At 35.7% G+C, this 20,794-nt stretch overlaps 2 protein-coding genes across 2 annotated transcripts; both read left to right on the top strand.

The window, feature by feature from the left end:
- Window positions 1–1,297: 1,297 nt before the first annotated feature.
- Window positions 1,298–2,263, top strand: LOC101988122 (olfactory receptor 51G2-like). Its single transcript, XM_005370137.1, has one exon. It carries the CDS (start codon window positions 1,298–1,300, stop codon window positions 2,261–2,263), a length of 966 nt encoding a protein of 321 aa, XP_005370194.1.
- Window positions 2,264–12,814: 10,551 nt separating this feature from the next.
- LOC101987855 (olfactory receptor 51G2-like) lies at window positions 12,815–13,762 on the top strand. The gene has a single exon (XM_005370136.1). The coding sequence runs from the start codon at window positions 12,815–12,817 to the stop codon at window positions 13,760–13,762; it is 948 nt and encodes a 315-aa protein (XP_005370193.1).
- The last annotated feature ends 7,032 nt before the right edge of the window (window positions 13,763–20,794 follow it).

Raw genomic sequence — 20,794 nt, 5'->3', positions numbered from 1 at the left:
TTTTCTAAATTAAATATATTGTTGTTAATGAAGATAGTGACAGTGGAATCATTTTATATTTTGTGATTTACTTTCTATTAGTACTTAATTACCAATTTAATGAAAGCAGATTTAATTTTTTGTCATTAGCACAAAATATATTTTAGAATTAAGCATGTGGCTGAAAAACATATGCATTATTGTCCTGAATAAAGAGTAAATGATCAGTACTGAACAACATCTGTAAAGCAGTCACAGTATAATTTGCTTTGGCATACTGAAGAAAATTGAACTTCTTATTATCACATTCAATAGTCCCTGTGAAAATATCTAAGTGCATTGATAATTGCAAAACTAAAGAATTCATTATGAAATTAGGCTATATGTTATATGAATGAGTACATAGAATCTTCAATTATAGATACATTTTGAATTATATAGAAATATTGTGTCTTATTTTCTATGGTAAGTGATTTTAGAAACCATGTTTATATTAAGGAATGATATGACACTTGTCACAGAACTTCTTAAAATTGGTGATGAGGAGATGACAATAAGAAAGTCCAAGTCTGTCATAAACTATTTTGTAAATCCAATGTAAAATGCAAGTAAAAAAGAATTGGTCTAAAAGCAAGAGTATATCCTAAAGGAGAGGCAAGCTCATGAGGGAAGAAAAGGATAACTATATTAACATGAATAAAAATATTTAAACTTATGTCTTTTTAGTTTTTTCACTGAAATCAGCAAACAACTTATAAACAGGTTATAAAAAACAATGGCAACTCTCAGATTTGGTGCTTGGGTTCCCTGCTTAGTTGGTAAAATTTTGTCTGTTATGCCTAAAATACTGATTTAAATCCCAATTCCATAAAAGTTCTATAATTCTATGAACAACCAATCATCTAGTTTATCATTTATTAATTATCACCAGGATTGTAGAAACCACACAGAATAGTGCACCGCTTTCATTAGTGTGCATTTTGATTATTGAGTGGGAATTTAGTGATTGATAAGTTCTGAGTTCTTCATTTTAAAATGTCATTGCATCAGTGTTATGACTTGAGTTAACTAAAAATGTTTTTATTTTTTTCCTTTAGTAATTTATCACATCTGGAGAAGTTGTTCAACAAAAGAATTAGTCTTTATTAGGTTCAAGTTAAGCAATAGGAAATGTCATAAAATCTTTTATTACATAAAACAATAAGGGAAATTCACAACTTCATGAGGATGGGTTCAAGGGAATGCATATTCAATGGACAAAACTTATAGAGACAGGGTTCAGCATCTCTTCTAAGACAAGTCATCTTACAGGAGAGGTATGCTTCCTGTCAACAGCACCAACTCTGTCTTCTTCACCTTCCTGGTTACTGGCATCCCAGGACTGGAGGCTCTGTACATCTGGATATCCATACCATTCTGTGCCATGTTTCTCATTACCATGGTGGGCAACATCACGATAATAATTGCTATCTGGCAGGAGGAGACTCTCCATGTTCCTATGTATCTTTTCTTGGCCATGTTAGCTGCCTCTGATCTGGGTCTCTCTCTCTTTACCTTCCCCAGTATGTTGAGGATCTTCTTGCTTGCTGCTAGAGAGATGATCCCCTCTGCTTGTTTTACCCAAATGTTCTTTATTCATACTTTCCAAGACCTTGAATCAGCTGTTATTCTGGCAATGGCCTTTGACAGGTATGTGGCCATTTCACATCCACTTCACTATCACTCCATTCTCACAAACACTGTGATTGCCAGAATAGGATTGGCTATTGTTGTCCGAACCCTAACTGTGCAGCTGCCTCTCCCCATCCTCTTGAGGAGGCTGTACTTTTGTAGCTCCAATGTACTTTCTCATTCCTACTGTTTGCATCCTGACATCATAAAGCTCTCCTGCTCCAATACTAGGGTCAACAGCATCTTTGGGCTGTTTGTAGTGCTCTCCACCATGGGACTTGACTTTCTCCTCATCCTCCTCTCCTATGTGTTGATTCTGAGAACAGTGCTGAGGATGGCTTCCCACAGTGGCCGCCTCAAGGCTCTCAACACCTGCATCTCTCACCTATGTGCTGTGGTCCTCTTCTTCACACCCATGATCTGTCTGTCCATGCTGAACCGTTTTGGCCCGAGGCTTCCCTCACATGTCTATGTGACTCTGGCCAACATGCACTTCCTAATTCCTCCTGTGATGAACCCCATTGTCTATGTGGTAAAAACCAAGCAGATCCGAGACAAAATTAAGAAGCTCTTCATTATAAAAACAACAAAAAGTTTCATGTCACATCTATAACATAAATTACGAAAATTTATGTAATGTTAAACATGCTTGCCTACACCAGGTCTCTGCACATTTTATGGCTGTTAGTTTGGAATTTCTGTGGGACTCTTAACAGTGGGAACAGGTATATCTCTAACTTTTCAGCCTTCTTTTGGAATTCTTTTCTTCCTGTTGGATTGTCTTGTCTTATTGTATTTTGTTTTTTCCTCTTTGACTGTCATCTTTTGGAAGCCTGCTCTTTTCTGAAAGGCAAACAGAAGTGGACTGAATCTGGGGGAGAAAGGAAGTAAAAGGGAGCTTAGAGTAGTGGAAGGAAAGGAGTGGCTGTGACCTTTCCTATTAAATTGTTGTTTTTTTACTGAACTTTATACAGATATGAAAACTGATAAATACAAAGTCAAGCTATATTTCCTTCAAATTCCACAAAAGTTTAACTTTTCTTTTATACCCTATTCTTTTCTAACCACTTATTTCAATACATCATCTAGATGTTTAAAGGCAACATGTAAAGACCTTTATATAATTCCTTATGAAATAATGTGAATTTAATGTTCTCAGAACTTTTTCAATAGTTTTTAAACTTTATTAACTGTGTATATGTGTGTATGTGCATGCTCCAGTGTGTAGATGCTCATGAAGGCCAGAAGAGGATGTCAGATCCGGAGTTCCTTAGAGCTGGAGTTACAGATGGTTTTTAGTTACTTTATATAGGTACTGGGAACTGAACTTGGGTCTTCTACAAGAGTAGTCCTTAACTGCTGAGCAATCTCTCTAGACCATGTTCTAGTAAATTTGCTTCATGAACATGACATTGATTGTTCACTCTTGTTTTCTAGAGGGTAAACTCTTAATCTTCCTGTCATTTTGTTCAGCATTTAAATACAACTGACTGTTTGTCTCATAGAAATTTAGAATACTTAGACTATAGCAACAGCCTAGTCTTCATTGCCTTGTCTTAGTTCTTTACACCTAATAAGTTGTACTAACTAACATAGCAAAATAGATTGAACTGGGAAGATGAGAAAGAGATAAGGACCTTTGAAATTGAATCAGATAAAATAAAGCTTGGATTATTAATTATTGTAAGTTCACTGATAACATGTTTCAGAAAATGGTAGAGTATCTCAGATGATATTGAAGCAAATAAAGCTAACAGAAAACTATTTGCTAAGTTATTAATAAAGTCAAATGATTGGCTATGTGAGTCTTTTTGTTTGTTTGTTTGTTTTTTGTTTTTCGAGACAGGGTTTCTCTGTGGCTTTGGAGCCTGTCCTGGAACTAGCTCTGTAGACCAGTCTGGTCTCGAACTCACAGGGATCCGCCTGCCTCTGCCTCCCAAGTGCTGGGATTAAAGGCGTGGGCCACCATCACCCGGCGGCTATGTGAGTCTTATACATGAGTAGAAATATCAGTAAAGTCCTTCATCTGCCATTAAATTCAATTTTGTAATTACATGTTTAAAAGTTCTTTATCAATTTGAGTCACAACCATTCCCTTCCCCTGTATCAAGGCTGAGCAAGGTATCACTCCATAGGGAATGGGGCTCCAAAAGCCAGTTATTACACTAAGAATAAGAATAAATTCTGGTTGATATGCCAGTTTTTGCTAACTTCCTATGAGATGTCTTGTGCTTTCTGAGGAGTGGATGTGGCCTTGGGTAGGAGAAAGATGAGGGTAACAAGAGGAGGGGACAGAGGAGGAACTGTGGTTCGTATGTAACATGAAAAAAAATTAAATAAAAAACAGAAAAAAGAAGAAGAAAGTTCTTTATCACCCATATAAATTAATAAAGGTCTTTTGTAGGTTCACAACAAAATAGATTTCATTTATATGTAATGATGATATCATGCTAATGTTTTCTTCTTAGTTAGATGGCTCAACTACACTGGAAAGAATAGGCATTTTGGTTTAATTCAGTGCGAGATATTCCTTAATGTAAAACTTCTTTATTAATCATGAAATAGTGAGTACATTTCACTTTAAGATATACATCTGTGCATGTGTGTGTGTGTGTGTGTGTGTGTGTGCATTTGTTTGACTTTGAATACATCTACTGTGACGTTCGTATGCTTTGATATTTTGTATTTGCTGTACTCAATTTAATTTTCCTCCTTTTAATTTTACCTGTATTTATCGCAGTCTTTCTGCTTAACATTCATCATCAAGACATTCTTTATGCTACCTATTAACCAAAATAGTCAATGCATTTTTTTATTAAAACAAAGAAATAGGATTGTATTCCAATATATATCACAGTTACTTTTGCCATCAATACAATCAGTTTGACAACTTAGTGACTCCCTTAACCGTTGGCACCATGGTGCTTTGTATCTCTCCTTAGCAGCAACACTGAGGGCCACTCCTTCTACCTCCTTCCAGTATCATCATCTACAAATGCCTCATTTTATGGTTGGGTACCACACTGATGTTTGAAATATTTGCTCTGAGCATATACATAACTATGATGTTCCAGGTTTCTTTTTAGTGTCTTTTCTTTCATTAAATTTTAAAATTCATTTTACATACCAATCACAGTATTCCTCCCTCATCTCATCTCATTCCCTTTTCCTGCCTCTTTTCTACCACTTACCCCCTCCACTTACCTTCCAAGGAAGTCAACAAAGCATGGTGTATCAGATTGAGGCAAGACCAAGCTCTACCCTCTGCATCAAGGTTGAATGAGGCATCTCACCCCCAGATTTCTTATAGGTTTACTTTAAAAATTAAGATTTTTCCTCATATTCCTTGAGCTCTGTTCAATCGCTAATTTCTGGATTAAGTGATAGTGTAGGTGAACTACAGAACCATTTCTGTCACAAGTATCCTGAGTAACTTCAAATTTTGAAACAATCAAATGTATTTTTTTTATTTTAGGTTCCATATTTTAGCCAGGAAAGACTATGGTTCATCTCATGACAGGAAAAAAAAATTAATTTTTGTATCACTTGCATATGTTTCAGTAGAATGGTGTTAATTCTTATCTATTTTATTATTTGGGGAAATACTATGAATTAAACAAGCTTATTTCTCTCAGAGTAGCTTCTCTTTCTTCCTCCTTCATTTTTCCCATTGCTGCTTTTCTTCATGCTTTTTTTCCTTCTTTCTCTTTGTTAGTTTTAATAATTTTTTTTCTGAGACATGGCTTCTCTGTATAGGTTTTGTGCCTGTCTTGGAACTCATTCTGTAAACCAGGCCGGCCTTGAACTCACAGAGATCCGCCTGCTTCTGCCTCCTGAGTGCTTGGATTAAAGGCCTAGCTAGTTTTAATTTTTTGAGATAAAGTGTTACTATTTACCCTATGCTGACTTTGAAAACACATTTCTCCTGCTTCAGCCTTCTGCTGCTTAGTGCTGATGTTAAAAAATGTGCCCCCAGGCTAGATTTATATCTGTTTTCCTTGCTGTTCTTGTAGGGACAACAGTAAATAAATTAATAAGCAAACATGTATCTATAACCTGGACCTGAAAATAATTGTACAGCAATAACTATGCAGTGTCAAAAACTGCCTAAAGCAAGTGGCTATTGAGTGCACAGCTGTAAATGGGGTGTCTCTGTCACCCCTTACAAAGAACGTAAGAACCAGAAGAAAAGGAGTCTTGTGCAAACTCTCTTCTTGAAATGGCATGTCTGTCGAACCTATGAACTCAGCAGAAGTTGTGATGTGCATAATTCTTGTACAAGATTGTATCAGTCGACATTCAGTTATAGATGATATTGGCTTATAAGGCTCCATCCCTCTGAATATCTACATGCAGTCAATGGTTGCTGAAGGAAGGGAAGTGTAGCCACTGGGACGCTGTTCTTACTCTAGTGACTAACCCCATATACTCTTGCAGGAAGCCCTGATTTAGTTCAGTGGTTGACAAAAATGCAAAATATAGGAAAGTAACAGGAGAACTTTTGAGGAAGTGACTTTTGATGGGAGGAGAAATTATGTAAGAGGGGATGGGGAAAACATGATCAAAATACATTATATTCTTCAAATTGTAAAAATATAAAATAACAAACTTTTCCTATATTTTATGCTGCAATATCCTTACTATCCACAAATAGCATGTTATTCTGTAATTCAAGTCTGAGTTTTGAAATTGACGGCCTCTCAAATATTCTATAATTCTATAATAACCATAATTATTTCATTTTTTGCATGTACTTATGAGTACTCTCCATGCCTTATTTATACCTTTATACTATGCAAGAGACTTTGGAATTGGTTTAAGTTCTTACTCCTGTGCTTCATAAGGACACTAGAACCTCAGAGGGAGATGACAGCAAATTAGTCATCACCAGCTCAATTCCTTTCCCAACGCTGACAGCACAGTACTGACTGCAATGGTGGTTCTTTATAATCCCCAGATGTATCTCAAATTTTGGTAACTATCCCCTAGATACATCTGCTTCACACCAGTATCCTCCTCTATGACTTAGAAGGCATTTTCACATTCCATACTGCTTTCACCATGAAATAAAATAAAAACTATTTTGACAATGAGTAAAACTTTTAGATGTCATATTGGGTTAACCAATATTGTACTCTAACATAGGACTGGGTGTGTGTATATTTATATGTATATATGTACATATATGTCTATACATTTGTATAATTATGTTTTTTTATTTTTAATTAAAATAAATTACATAATTTCCCCTTCTTGTTCTTCCATCCATCTTCTCCAATGTACCCCTCAGCATTCTCCCTCTCAAATTTGTGGCCTCTTGTTCTTTAGTTGTTATTGTTATATACTCACACATCCATATACACATACATGCATTAAGGCACATTTGCTCGCCTAGCAAAAATATACAACTACAACCTTCTCAGTCCATACAGTGCTGCTTGTTGAAAGCTGATCATGTGATACTGGATAACCAATTGGAGGGCTCTTCTTCTGATAATACTATTTTTCCTACTCTTGGGAGTTGATTCCTTACTTGTTTGTAGTTTTTTGCCAATGGCTGGAGCTCTGTGAGATAGCTCCTTTCCATATTTGCATGTTTATTAGCATACAAGATACAATTAAATAATAAACACCTACATACATCTATGTGTAAGTATGCACTAGAGTCAGAATTTTTAAAGTTAATAGTTTGAAAGTATATATTATGTATACTTTGAAAGTATATATATATATATGTATACATATATATATTATAAATTCCAAACAAGATCTACAAATATAATGGCACAAATAATGTTTATTGATTATCCAAACTGTACCTCTCTTATTTAATTTTTATGTGTATATAATTAGCATATTTTCACCACTAGATTCAGAATATTACAAAGTCAGGAGCTAATTATATTTTAAACACATCAAATATAAATATTTCCAACACATATCTAATGGGGATATGATATTTTTTTGAAGATGACAAGATACCTCTAGTAGCAGAGTTTCTGCAATGGATATATTCTATAAGTTCTTGGCTATCATTACATCCATGCTAATATCCTTTGACAGACTCCAAGACTCAATCTGAGTAATATCAAGAAAGTTACTGAGTAATGATGCTATCATCTTCCCCAGAACATAATACCCCCCTAGGATGAATCACATCAGCAGCACATGGGAAGGAACATGAAAATTGCTGCATACTTATGTAATCAAGTATGGGGTTTACAATGCTGATTAAATAACAGATTGTGTATCTTTGTGGCTAGCTCCTGAAAGAACTCTGGGCTCCAAAATACAAACACATTGTACAAACAGAACTATCTCTCATGTTTCTTTGGGGTTTGTGGCTCAAATGACTAAGGGAAGAAAGAAGAAATAAACACCTGAGCAGGGCTGTGCTTTGCCTGTGTTCTTTTGCTTCTGATAGTGTGTCACACCCTTTGTGTGTTAAGTCTTATCCATGAGTACATTTTCATGTTGCATTCTATGACTCCTTCTAGAAGACCAGTGAATTACTGTGCATACTCTCAGATCACATGGGTCTTATTCCTAATGCGGCCTCTGTCTCAACTGCACAGTAGCCCTATACCTACTGCAACTTTTGTATATTTATAGTTCCATTTTCTCGACTTCACAGAAATACTCCAGGCTACTTCTTCTAAATTAGTTTGACCTCCCTTCTTCTTTATAATACCCCCCTAGAAAAATGAAAAGAGCACAGTTTGAAAATATAAAGGGACAAAAAGGGAGAAAATCACTGAAAAGCATGCCTAATGTTCTTTATGGAATAAATTTAGACCAGACATCTTTTATTGATACCTTTAGGTTGAACATAGCGCTAAAGATATTCTCCTCCAGCTCCAACATGCATATAACTTAAGGGTTTTTGTTTTCTGGAACAGAAAAAAATAAGAACACTTTGTTTGAAATGTGTAGGTGATTTTTCTGTCTGGAGGCACTGATATTCAGCAAGATAGTGCTAGAATCAACATAGGCCCATAGTGGGGCTTGCGTGGGACTAGCATGGCTTTAGACTGAGAACAGACGAAAAGAAAACTGAACTACACAGCAAGTTGTACGTTCTTAGTGTTACTCTGGACAGTTCACAAGATCAACACTCATTAACACTTGTGGGGATGGGAATTGACTGTGGGCCTCCTGGGAAAGCATGAATTGGAGCTTTATAAGCCTAAGGTGGCATTGCACTTAGACAGGGAGCCTCTTGAGGCCCTGTAGAGCTAGTGGCTCTGTCCTGGTGTCAGGTGAGTGACAGAAACACTTGGATCTAGGTTAGATCAAATAATGTCGTATGGTACCTGGGATGGAAGGCAGAGGCTGTGCCACATAACAGATTAAAACTGTGAAGATCTTTGAGGCAGAAAGGACACTTGGAGGTGCTCAGTTCTACTAATTGATGCATATGATAGTAATTTTAGAGAGTGAATTTAGATCTCTGAGCCCTCTTTCCTCACTTGTCAATCATTCACCTGTTTCTCTTAGGGTTTAAAATCAAATATAAATCAAGTTGAACTTATGTTTGCTGAATACTGGAACTGACAACAAATTTTTATCATAGAACAAAGAAAGGATATAGGAAGGAAAACAAGAAATGTGCCTTCCAATTCTCACAGAGCTTTATAATAGAGATTCTCAACTCACCACCAAGAGGTTGTCACGATGAGGATTGGAGGGCTTTATCTTGCATGTAACAGATGAAGGAGATGCTTGCAGTGTTTTTCTTATAACATTCCTTTTGGAAAATACATTCATTCTGCATCTCCTCTCTAAAGATCTACGCTTCTCAGCACAATGAACATCACCTGTTGGTATATAAGCAGCACAGATTCTCAAGCTTAATTAAATTGGCTATTATATAACAAGTTAAGATTCTTAAAAGGTAGTAAATATTCCTTAAATACCAGACACCTTTCAATAAAGGTCCAACTCTCATTTTTTAGATATATGAGAGTCATGATGAAAAGGTATGTTTATCAAGATTTGCATAAAACTCTTGTTTCCATTTATTGTCAGTTTTCTTTATTTCTCTTCCTTAATAAGCCCTCTGTTGTTAGCACTTAAACCTGAACTAACTTCAGAATTCTGTAATGTGTAACTTTTCTCTATGTATAGATCATGGCTATGAATGACACATACACACATTCCTTTAAAACGTGGAAATAAAAAATAATGTTGGTTTAACTCAGTATACCAAAAAGCAGGTTAAAATGCCTTCTCAAAATTAATATCTGGGCACTAAAATCTTAATTAATGGCCCAGAACATTTTTCTAACATGAACAAAAGCCTTTACAGGAATGTAGAATTCTGTAACTATTTAAATGTCACAATTTAATTAATTGCCTTTCAAAGCATTTAGTTTTACTTCTTGATAAAGGATATTACAAAGTCAATTTATTCAATGTTGCATTATTGACTTTGAAAGGTAAAATGTACCTCTCCTCTTTTGTTTTTGGAACATGTCAAATAAGGACTATAGTCTTTCATTGCTCAATTTGTGATTGGAAATATTCTTGTCAAAGGTTCATGTAAGAGGAATACTTTCCTCATCTTCTCCCACACAAAATTAAGAAATACTGTGAACAGATAGGCAAACAGACATGCAACCTGGGAACTATATACTGATTCATTACATGCTCAGCATCATGGCTAGGTCTCCTAAGAACATCTGTCTCTTAAAACCAGGCTTAAACAATCCTCACAAGTCAGTCCTATTATCTTAATTATTTTATTCTGTCCAAGGGTGGCCTTACATAGTCCTTATCACCCTCTAGAATTGAGCCATATCTGAATGTAATGAACATGACCTTATACTGAAAAATTCACCACTAACCATTCCGATTACGGTTCTTTTCCATGGTTCTTTTCTGGCTTTTCTATCATAGGTAATTGGCTGATACTTTGTCCCTCTGCAGTTTTCTGTCCACTCTTATATAACACTTTGGGAAGCTTCTTATATATAGATAGCATGGGTTTGCAGTGTGATCAGTTCCTCATGCAATTTAATATCTGTCCCTAGGTTGACTCATGAGTATGGGCTGAATCTATACTCTGCAACTAAGCTCACTGGTTTGAGAGCATTGAGTTAGAAGGTGAAGTCAGAACATAGACATCCCTGTATACCTAGGAGCCTGTCTGTTGGGTGTTTGCCACATTGACACTGATCTGTGGAGCTGTTCTATGGAACTTTGATTTCTAACAAGTCATGCTTGCCTATCTGATTATGCTTCCAGAAAATATTAGACAAATAAGTTAAAATGGGTGTTAAAACCCACTCAGGGCTGCTAATTTTTAATTGTTTTGGGTTTAATGGATGTAATTGCAAGTTTTCCACATTTGCAAAAATTTCAGTGTATTGGCAAACAATTTTGAAGGGGAGAGGATGTGATTTTCTCTGTTCTTGGAAGCGTTCTGTGCTTAGCACACCACAGATAAACTTTGTCAGAGACAGATCAAGAAAAGCATCCTCTTTGTTTCCATCTCTTCTTCTGCCATCAATATTTAGAGTTTTCTTAGTACATCTTAGATGATTCTTAGGAACTACCTCTCCTCAGTCTCTCCAGAGGTGTAGTCATACAAACTAGTCTCGTTCTTTTCCCAGTAGGATAGGTCAGCTACAACTTTGATTTTTTTATGCTTCTTCTATCATTTGTCCTATATTTGTTATCAAACATGTCTAGTGTTCATTTTATATACTACTTCACATGGGAACATCATTATTTAACCTTCATAGAAATGCTACTCTGGGCATCCCTGAGGTCAACAGCTGACGTGTGGATTGCTGGTTACACAGATGACTTTTCTTGCAATATGGCACACCACTAGGATCAACTGATAGACAAAAATTAAAAGATCACGGTTGCCTTGTTATTCAAACATGCTGCATAATGTAGCTCTCAAGAACATTTCAAAGTCTCCATCTTTAAGGAAAATTAAAATGTTCAGTAGAGAAAATAACATTTATTGTATGATTTTGATATTTGATTAAGTTTGAATAAAATTGTATCCCACATCCTCAGATTCCAGGTTATTTTCCTCTTTGATAAGTGTCCTTGACAGAACTTGGAATCTGTGAGCCTGGAAGAAAGGGTAAAAATTACTGCTTGATACATTTAATCTATCTAAATCAGTGCCTTCTTGGTCTAGTTTACACATGCTCTGTATTGATAGCAAACTATTAGACTTTCATGTGTAGAAAATATATATTACCGTCTGTTATTATCAATATTTACAAGAGAGAAGGAGCTTTGATTTTTGATTCCACCAAAATACATTTTTTAAAAATATGAATATTTTTTAGTTTTTTATATCTGTTTCATATATTCACACCAGCTATCCTAAACTTCAGTGAATACCATGGATAATGATTGAGGAAGCATTTAAATCAAGTCAATGAGCAAAAGAAGTCAAAAATTTTCAAATATATTTTTGATATTGTTTTTATTTATAATGTCTTAGGGCCAGTTCAGAACAAAAGTTTTAGCTGATAATATAATTTAGTATTAATTGCTTATAATTTATACTCCACACAGTCATTCAGCACAATTGTCCGTATCTTGCTTCCATTAGAAACACGCCTGTATTCTGCTATTAGAAATAAGGCATCTCATGTGTTTGGACCCTATGTCTTAAACATGGGTTTGTCCTTAAATTTCAAATGTTGAAAAACCTTCAAAGTGAAAAGAGAGCACATTAATGATCCCAATGTGATGCTTAAAATAAAACGGTTGTTAAGAAGTGAGTCTGCTATGCAAGTACTAACCAGGCCCTACCCTACTTAGCTTCTTTGAGCCACGAGATCAGGTGTGTTCAGATATACATGGATCTAATCTACATGGGAAATGGAAAAATATAAGCTCTCTTAAGTAAATTGGGAGCATGGGGACCATGGGAAAGGGTTGAAAGTAAGGGAAGAGGAAGGGAGGGGAGTGGAGAAATATGTAGAGCTCAATAAAATCAATAGGAAAAAAAGAAGTGAGTCTGCCTTGTTTCAGAGTAGAAATTGCTGAGAGAATGGGATTCAGTGGTGTGTGCATCGCTACTCTGCAGTCAGACAGCAATGTCACTGAAGACAGCTTGCAAGGACAGTGCAAAGAATAAACAGGATTTTGCTTACATTACAGTTTTCCAGGGCAACCTTATTCCGGAATTATGGCTGTTTCTAAACATAGCAATGCCAGCAGCTTCTTTTTCATATTGATGGATCTTCCTGGACTGGAGGCTTCCCATTATTGGACAGCAATTCCCATCTGTTTAATTTACGTTCTTTCTGTGCTGGGCAACATGACCATAATGCACACTGTCAAGTCTGTGTCCAGCCTCCACACACCTATGTACATCTTCCTTTCCATGCTCTCAATGGCCGATCTGGGCCTCTCAGCTTCCACATTGCCTTCAATGGCAATTGTTTTTCTCCTAGGCCAGAGAATGATAGGAACTGCAACCTGTTTCATGCAGCTCTTCTTCATCCACACGTTTTCAGTCATTGAGTCAGCCGTGCTCTTGGCCATGGCTTTTGACCGCTGTGTGGCCATCAGAGAACCATTGCGCTATGCTACCATCCTTACAACAAGACGTATTGGAGCCATTGGACTGGCAGTGGTGGTCCGCAGTGCTGCTCTTCATCTGCCTTTGCCTGTGCTCCTGGGAAGGCTGACATTCCCACCTGTCAGTGCTCTGTCTCATTCTTACTGTGTTCATCCTGATGTTCTAAGACTGTCCTGTTCCAGCACAGTCGTCAACAGTGGCTTTGGGCTCTTTGTCATGCTGTCTACGCTGGGGATGGATGCTGTGCTCATTCTCCTTTCCTACGTGCTGATTTTGAAGACAGTCTTGAGCATTGCTTCTAATGCCGAACGGTTGAAAGCCTTCAACACCTGCATTTCCCACATCTGTGCTGTCCTTCTGTTTTATAGCCCACTCGTGAGTCTGTCCATGATCCATCGCTTTGGGAAAAAGAAACTACCAGCTCTGGTATATATGCTTCTCTCTTATCTCCACTTTCTTATGCCTCCAGTTCTCAACCCAATTGTCTACAGTGTCAAAACCAAAGAGATTCGGGTTCACATTTTAAAGATGCTACATCTCAAGAAACACTGAAATTTCATTGTACAATTCCTCGATCCTAGGTAAAGGCTGACCAAGGACATCCCAACAATAGAGCAGAGTGTCGCTTTTGCCAGATCATCAGTCAACTAATTTTTCAGACATATCAACAGGAATACAGTGTGAATTCCTCCATATATCAAAACCACAACTGATCCATGGGAAAAATCATAATTCTTACTATTTTTTAAAGCCTTATTACTAGAGAATCTCTTGTGTCTCAAGAGTATTTATACACTGATCTGCAAAAGTGGACAAATTAAGAGAGTTGAGGTTTGCAAAGTCAAAAGTCTTTTCCTGATAAAATCCTAGATTTCTGAAAATTTGAGCTCAGAAGGGCCTCGTGTAGTTGTACTTTCAGAAATAGTGGTAAACATGTCCAATCACACTATATCTTGCTTTTGATGATATAATAATTATACAGTGGACATGACCTATGAAAATGTAACTGAATAAATATCCCATAGTATGCTATGGATATTTAAAGAAATAAAATTATTAATTCTTGAGTTATATTGTCCCATCCTTACAATCGATAAAAAAGGTTTGCTTTTTTTTTATTTTGCCCTAGTTTATTTTACTAAGTAGATGTAGTTGTATATTATTTTCTTCTATTTTTGAACAATATTATATTTCACTTTATGGATACATAAATTAATGACATAAGTAAATTCTTCATTGTGAATATTTAGTATTATATCATTAAGTTTACATTAGCATAGATTAACAGACATCATATATAATATTGTCTAACCTAACATTTCCTTAATGATAAAAATATTTAATTGTTAGATTTATAAGTTTCAGAATTCATGTTTCTTTTCATGCAGCTTTAAAAATATATTATCTTATGCCATGTGGTGGTGGTGCACACCTTTAATCCCAGCATTCACTCTGGAGGCAGAGACGGAGGAACTCTGTGAGTTCAAGGTCATCCTGGTCTACAGTGCCATTTCCAAAACAGGCTCCAAAGATACAGAGAAATCCTATCTCAGAAAAAATTATGTATTTTCATATATATATATACATATATATATATATATATGCAATTTTTCTGCAGCAGCAAGAAGTCTGGTTCCTATTCTTTTGCAGTTTATTTTTCATCAGGCCATGACTCATAGTTTTGAAACAGTAGATCTATATTTTTATCAGATATAAATTTACCAACTCAAGTAAAATGTACAATTCTTTCATGCTTTAGCTTGTAGTTCCCAAATACAATGAGATTGACTTCTGATAATGAGGTAATGTATGGTTTTATTGCTAGTTTTATATTTTTAACTTTGAACCTTACTGTACATAGCATTATCATCCAGATATCTGAGTTATTCAAAAAGATATCTGCACTCTAATCTTCGTGTTTTTCATTGTTGCAAGAAATGTAATCTCTATTGCATTTGTTCCATATTTGTTTCTCATAGTGACACTCTCTGTTGAGTATCATTGTAATGTAGGTGGGTCTTCTGTCTATGTGTTACTTTCATTGGTCAAATAAAGAGACTGTCTTGGCCTTTGATAGGACAGCAGCTTAGATATGCAGAGTAGACAGAACAGAATGCTGGGAGAAAGAAGCAGAGTCAGGCAGATGCCACGCTTCTCCTACCCAAGATGGACAGTGGTTAGAATCTTCCTAGTAAGCCACCGCTTCGTGGTGGTGCACAGATTATTAGAAATGGTTTAATCAAGATGTGAGAGTTAGCCAATACAAGGCTAAACTAATGGGCCAGGCAGTGTTTAAATGAATACAGTTTCTGTGTTATTATTTCCAGGGCTAAGCTAGCCGTGCAGGAGCCGGAAGGGATGAAAAGCAGGCCTGCTTGCCTCATTACTATACATTGCATCTTTGCTATGAATTTTCAGGTTAGAACTTGGTAAGGACTCTAGTGGACATCTAAGCAATTTCTTTTGACATGCTTTTCTGCAATTTCTTCCTACCCAGTTGTTGCTCTAAAATGAGAACTCTATTCCTTTGTTCTAGTGCAATGCTGCTGTTAAAAATATCATATTTCTATTTCTTTTATAAAAGTGTATACATATATACAACATATATGGAACATATCCACACCCACTCTCCTTTGCTCCAATTCCCTACAGATCCCCCCAACTTCATGTTTTTAAATTAGTTTAATTTTAATATTTTTATTATTAAAATTTTAATACTATGTATTTTGATTATATTTTCCTTTCCCAACTCCTCCCAGATTCTCTCCATCTCCATACCTTTCAAACTTCATAATCTCTCTCTCTCTCTCCTCTCTTTCTCTCTCTCTGTCTCTGTCTCTGTCTTTGTCTCTCTCTCTCTGTCTCTGTCTCTCTCTCCCACACACACACACTCCTGTGGGTGGGGAAAATAATACACACCATTTGGCCAACTATTCTCAGGCATAGAGCCTTCCCTTGGAGTGTGGTTGATATACCCAGTATCTCTTCATTATCCCTTTCCAATAGGGTATTAATTACAAACAGCTTCTTGGTTAGGGTTGCGACTTTGTTTACACTTCCCTTCTCAGTGCTGGCATTTTTGACTGCCTTGAACTTGTGCCAGTCTTATGTGTACATCTCACAACCCTCATCAGAGAAGATTCTTCTTGTAGTAGATGATCATTAGCACAGAGACACACAATTGGACAATGTGTAAATGTGAGAAGCAATGACACATTCATCCCTAAAAGGGATGTCATCATCAAACCTAATAGCTAATAGGTGATGAATGACAGCAAGCAAACAGTGTCTTCCAGACACAATAGGGTTGATACACATATGAATTCATAGAGACCTTGACAGAATACATGTAAATTTTTAACCCATTACGTTCAACTGATATTGCCAGTACACACAGTGGTATGTGCTCACAAACTAGGAAGTGAACAAGCTATTAGTGGTTACTCCAGCAAAGAAAAGTAATCCTCCTTCCTTAGTATCATTAGCTGTTAATATCCCCTTAGCTAAAGATAGGGCCTTAGGAGACCCTAGCCACTATATGCTGGAATTTAAAAAAATATATGTTTATTTAATTTTACGCTATTTGTATGTTTTGGCTACATGTGTGTATATTCACCATGTGCATGCCTGATAGGAAGCAGACTCAAATATGGAGTTCTGAAGGGTTGTGAGCTGCCATCTGAGTGCTGGGAATGGAAGGCACGTCCTCTACATGAGCAAGTGCTCTTAGCCACTGAGATAATTTTATCTCTACAATATTGTTATCTTAAACTGGCTTGGTCTTGTGCACAAGTTGGACAGGCAACTATATTTGTTATTGAGTTTATGAGCTCAACAGTTGAGAGCAGCATGAACCCATGCATATAAATTAAATATTTAGAAGGCAGTATAACATCGTGACCATTTAGAAAAAACAGTAGCACTGCTTTCCTCCCTAGGGTCTAAGATCTTCCAATTCATGGGTGGTGACCATGTTTGCAGGTCCTTTCTGTGGAGAAGAAGTCCTCAAATCCAATCAAGAAATCCATTGTTACCCCATGAAAAGTCTTTCTACTGCCTCTCCAGTGATGTCATAAATTTCTGTCATGGAGCGGCCAAATAAGTAAACCTGTGACTAAGATTGAGATTTTTGTTCTTTTTTCTTATACTTACATTGTGAAACATATTATTTAGAAAAGTTTTATTGGGGTAACACAATTAGTTACCTTGCTTTGGGTTTAGTAATTTCCTACTTTCTGTCCAACTTCTAAGCTAAATCTTCAAATTTAGACAACGTTTCATTTTCTGGAACTTTTGTTATTTATACAATGTGCAAAGGTAAAAAATTCTTTTGTTGTTTAAATTTAATAATAATAATTAGCTGTCTAATGAATCATTTAAAATATTTAGAAAGTGATTTCCACACATAGTTGCATTATGTATTCCAATATTGTTAGTAAATAATAGAATCATAGCTATTGATTTAGAATTGTAAGTTTCCTAAGTTTTTAAATAGAAAATGCCATTTTCTCCTCAATGCAATTTTCTTAGTGTCTTTTACTATTCCAGTGAAGCCCTTGGAGTGACTCAGAGGCTAAAATAAAATATGCAACTATGCAAAAGTTCTGTGTTGAATTCTAAACACAGTTTCACCTCAGATGATTGCTCTAACCAAATATACATCCCTATAAAAATAAAAAGGCTCAAAAATTGAGTCACTGAAAAAAAAAATGGAAACAAACAGAGATAAATTTTAGTTCATGTTTTGACGAGACAAGTTTTAGTTATTCTTTAAGGAGTCTCCAACAGCAATAAAAACTCAGATTGTTGAAGAATCACATGGCTAACAATCGCAATACTGTCTCATTGGAACACGTAAGACTTGTTTTTAATGGCAAAGTTAAAGTCATTGGTTGCTACCAGTCCCTGTTGTGCTCCTCAGGGTATAACCTGGACATTGACTAATTTGCTGTAGAATTATTCTTCACTGAGCACTCCTTGCTACTGGGCTCCTGAGGAAGAGATGAGTTCTCTGTCCTTGTTCCCTTGTGGATGAGTAAATAATGTGGGTTTTGAAAAATAAAAGGGCCAAATTTGAATTAAGAGTATGAAGTAAAACCATTGACTGGTAACAGTAAATAAAAGGACCTTTTCACTTCTTTGTTTCATGGAGCTAATGGGTAGGTTCTTACTGAGTTTTTCAAATGTCATTTTGTAGCAAATAAAGTCAATTAAATGCAAAGCTGTCAGATAGATTGATAACTCACTAGCAATAATTCCTCATCTTAAATGAATTATAATGTTCATTGTTGTGAAGACCCAGAAGTCTTAATATGTGTACCTCTGTAGATCTTAACTAAAATTGGGGAGAAGTCTATGTGTACCTCCTAAGGTCTGAACTAAAACTGGGGAGGTTTTTCGGAACAGAATTGTCACGTAGAGTTGCTAATTTGGAAAGTAGTTTAATTTCTTTTTTTTCTTCTAAGGTGAAAGGTAAAAGAACTATGATCTGAATGAATAAATCCGTGTTGATCCCTGTTGAGTGCAGCTCTTTCCATATCCTTGAATAATCATCTTTGAAAGACACATTGTATTCTTTAAGGTGAGAACATAGGAGAAAATAAGACAAATATTAACAATTATTATCTAATTTCTAACACTACAGATTGCAACAGACTATTCATCCTACTTTTTAAATTTATACACACAAAGATATATTCATTCTATAAGAAGTAATACAAAACCAATTTCTCTTTGCATAAACATAAAATCTATATGGTACAAAATATGCAAATGTATATTAATATATAATACACATGAAAATATTTTTGAACAAGAAAATTTTGCTTGTATAATTTTCTTATAGTTTGAAGGGGGAAGATTTACTATTCTAATTGTAAAGTTGCCAATGTTGGAAATTCCAGCATGATTTTCTGGTTTTGCTATCCCTATCCTACTTGGGATAACTAAAACTCTTTTTTCCAGCCAGATGCAGAATTTCTCCAAAGGAGGAATCCCATATTACCTTCTTGACATTTTTAGAGAAATAGCTCATGACTAAGTGCTATTTTTATCAATCTTCAAATTTCTCCTCTTGTCTTTGTGTTGAAACCAACACCAGAAACAGATGGTCCAAATTCTCAACAATATTTCTCTGCTTATCATTAAATCCTTTCCCTCCACAAAGTGTAAAAATAATTAAAGCACAAGAAAAATGAGTATATACGATCACAAATTGTTTTCTAGGCAGCATCTGAGCTTAGTATATACAGAAACAGAAAAATATTCTGGTGCCAGTTTATTTTCACATTCCATTTCTTTCTGAAAGGTAATAAAACCAAATTGTACTTATGCCTATGTAACTGTGATTTAGAGGTAAGAGGAGACCCTTTCAGCTTATTCAAGAACTCTTTCTCTCCAATTTAAAGAAACTCGACAGGCAGAATATGAGAATTATTACATTATAGAAGTGTTCGAATGCCCAGTTTATTCTGGTAAATGTCCCCAAATATTTATGCCTTATTTCACATTCCCATTAGCTTCCAACACCCTAGCAGATTATCTCAGTGAAAATTTGCTTCTTTTCATGGTAAACTCTTGGCACAATTATTTTTTATAATCACAATTCTGTTGCTTAATTATTAATATTAATGATGTCTAGTTTATACGTAAATGTGTTTTCTGGAACCACCTGCACTCTGTGGTATGGATCACTCGCCCAACACACCTTATCCGTCCTGCCCCAAGATAGGGTTGGGAGATTTCTCATTGGTGTAGAGTGCTTCTTGTTCTTGCAGAAGACCAGGGTTTGATTCTTAACACATATAAGATAGATTATACCCATTTTTCAGAAGACCAGGGTTTGATTCTTAACACATATAAGATAGATTATACCCATTTTTCAGAGGACCCAGTGCCCTCTTCTAACCTTTGCAGGCACCAGAAACACACATGGTATACATGCAAACAGGCATGCAAATTATTTATGGGAATAAAATACAAGAAAATAGATCTAAAAATAATGTGAATCATGCATATGAAATTGTTCACAAAGTACATTAAGTGAAAGACATGGGTAGTGAATTCTATCAGTATATTTTCATATGTGACATTGTCATGCATGCAGTTACAGTATATTTTCATATGTGAAAGAAAAATGGCAAAATTTATCATAATTATCATTTTTGAAAAGTAAAGAAATGTGAAGAAATGAACAGAAAGGAGGCCTTGAATTCTAGCCCAGGTGTGATATAATAGCTAGGTTAGAAGGTAGCTTGAACGCAATAATTGTAGTACAGACTTGGAACCAACGTTCTTTAGCTCCTTTTTAAGGACATATGCCAAATTCCAATTTAAGTATTAAATATATTTGCATTATGCAGTCTTAATACGTACAAAAACTTTCTTCTAACAATTAAACAAATTCATCTTCTTAAAGGACTCCCTAATTATGAACTAAAAGAAATGGTAAGATAAATTAGAAGTCTTGGTTGTGAAAGCTACATTTTGAAGAGTCTCCATTAGATCTCAGCTCTCAGAAGTTCTAACAACAACACTCTGGACTCAGGTCCTGGGATTACATTGATTTTGGAGTCTTCTCTGGCA

The sequence above is a fragment of the Microtus ochrogaster genome, unplaced genomic scaffold (genome assembly GCF_000317375.1).
Source record: "Microtus ochrogaster isolate Prairie Vole_2 unplaced genomic scaffold, MicOch1.0 UNK73, whole genome shotgun sequence".
Classification (NCBI taxonomy): domain Eukaryota; kingdom Metazoa; phylum Chordata; class Mammalia; order Rodentia; family Cricetidae; genus Microtus; species Microtus ochrogaster.
This window is presented reverse-complemented; position numbering and strand designations above follow the sequence as displayed.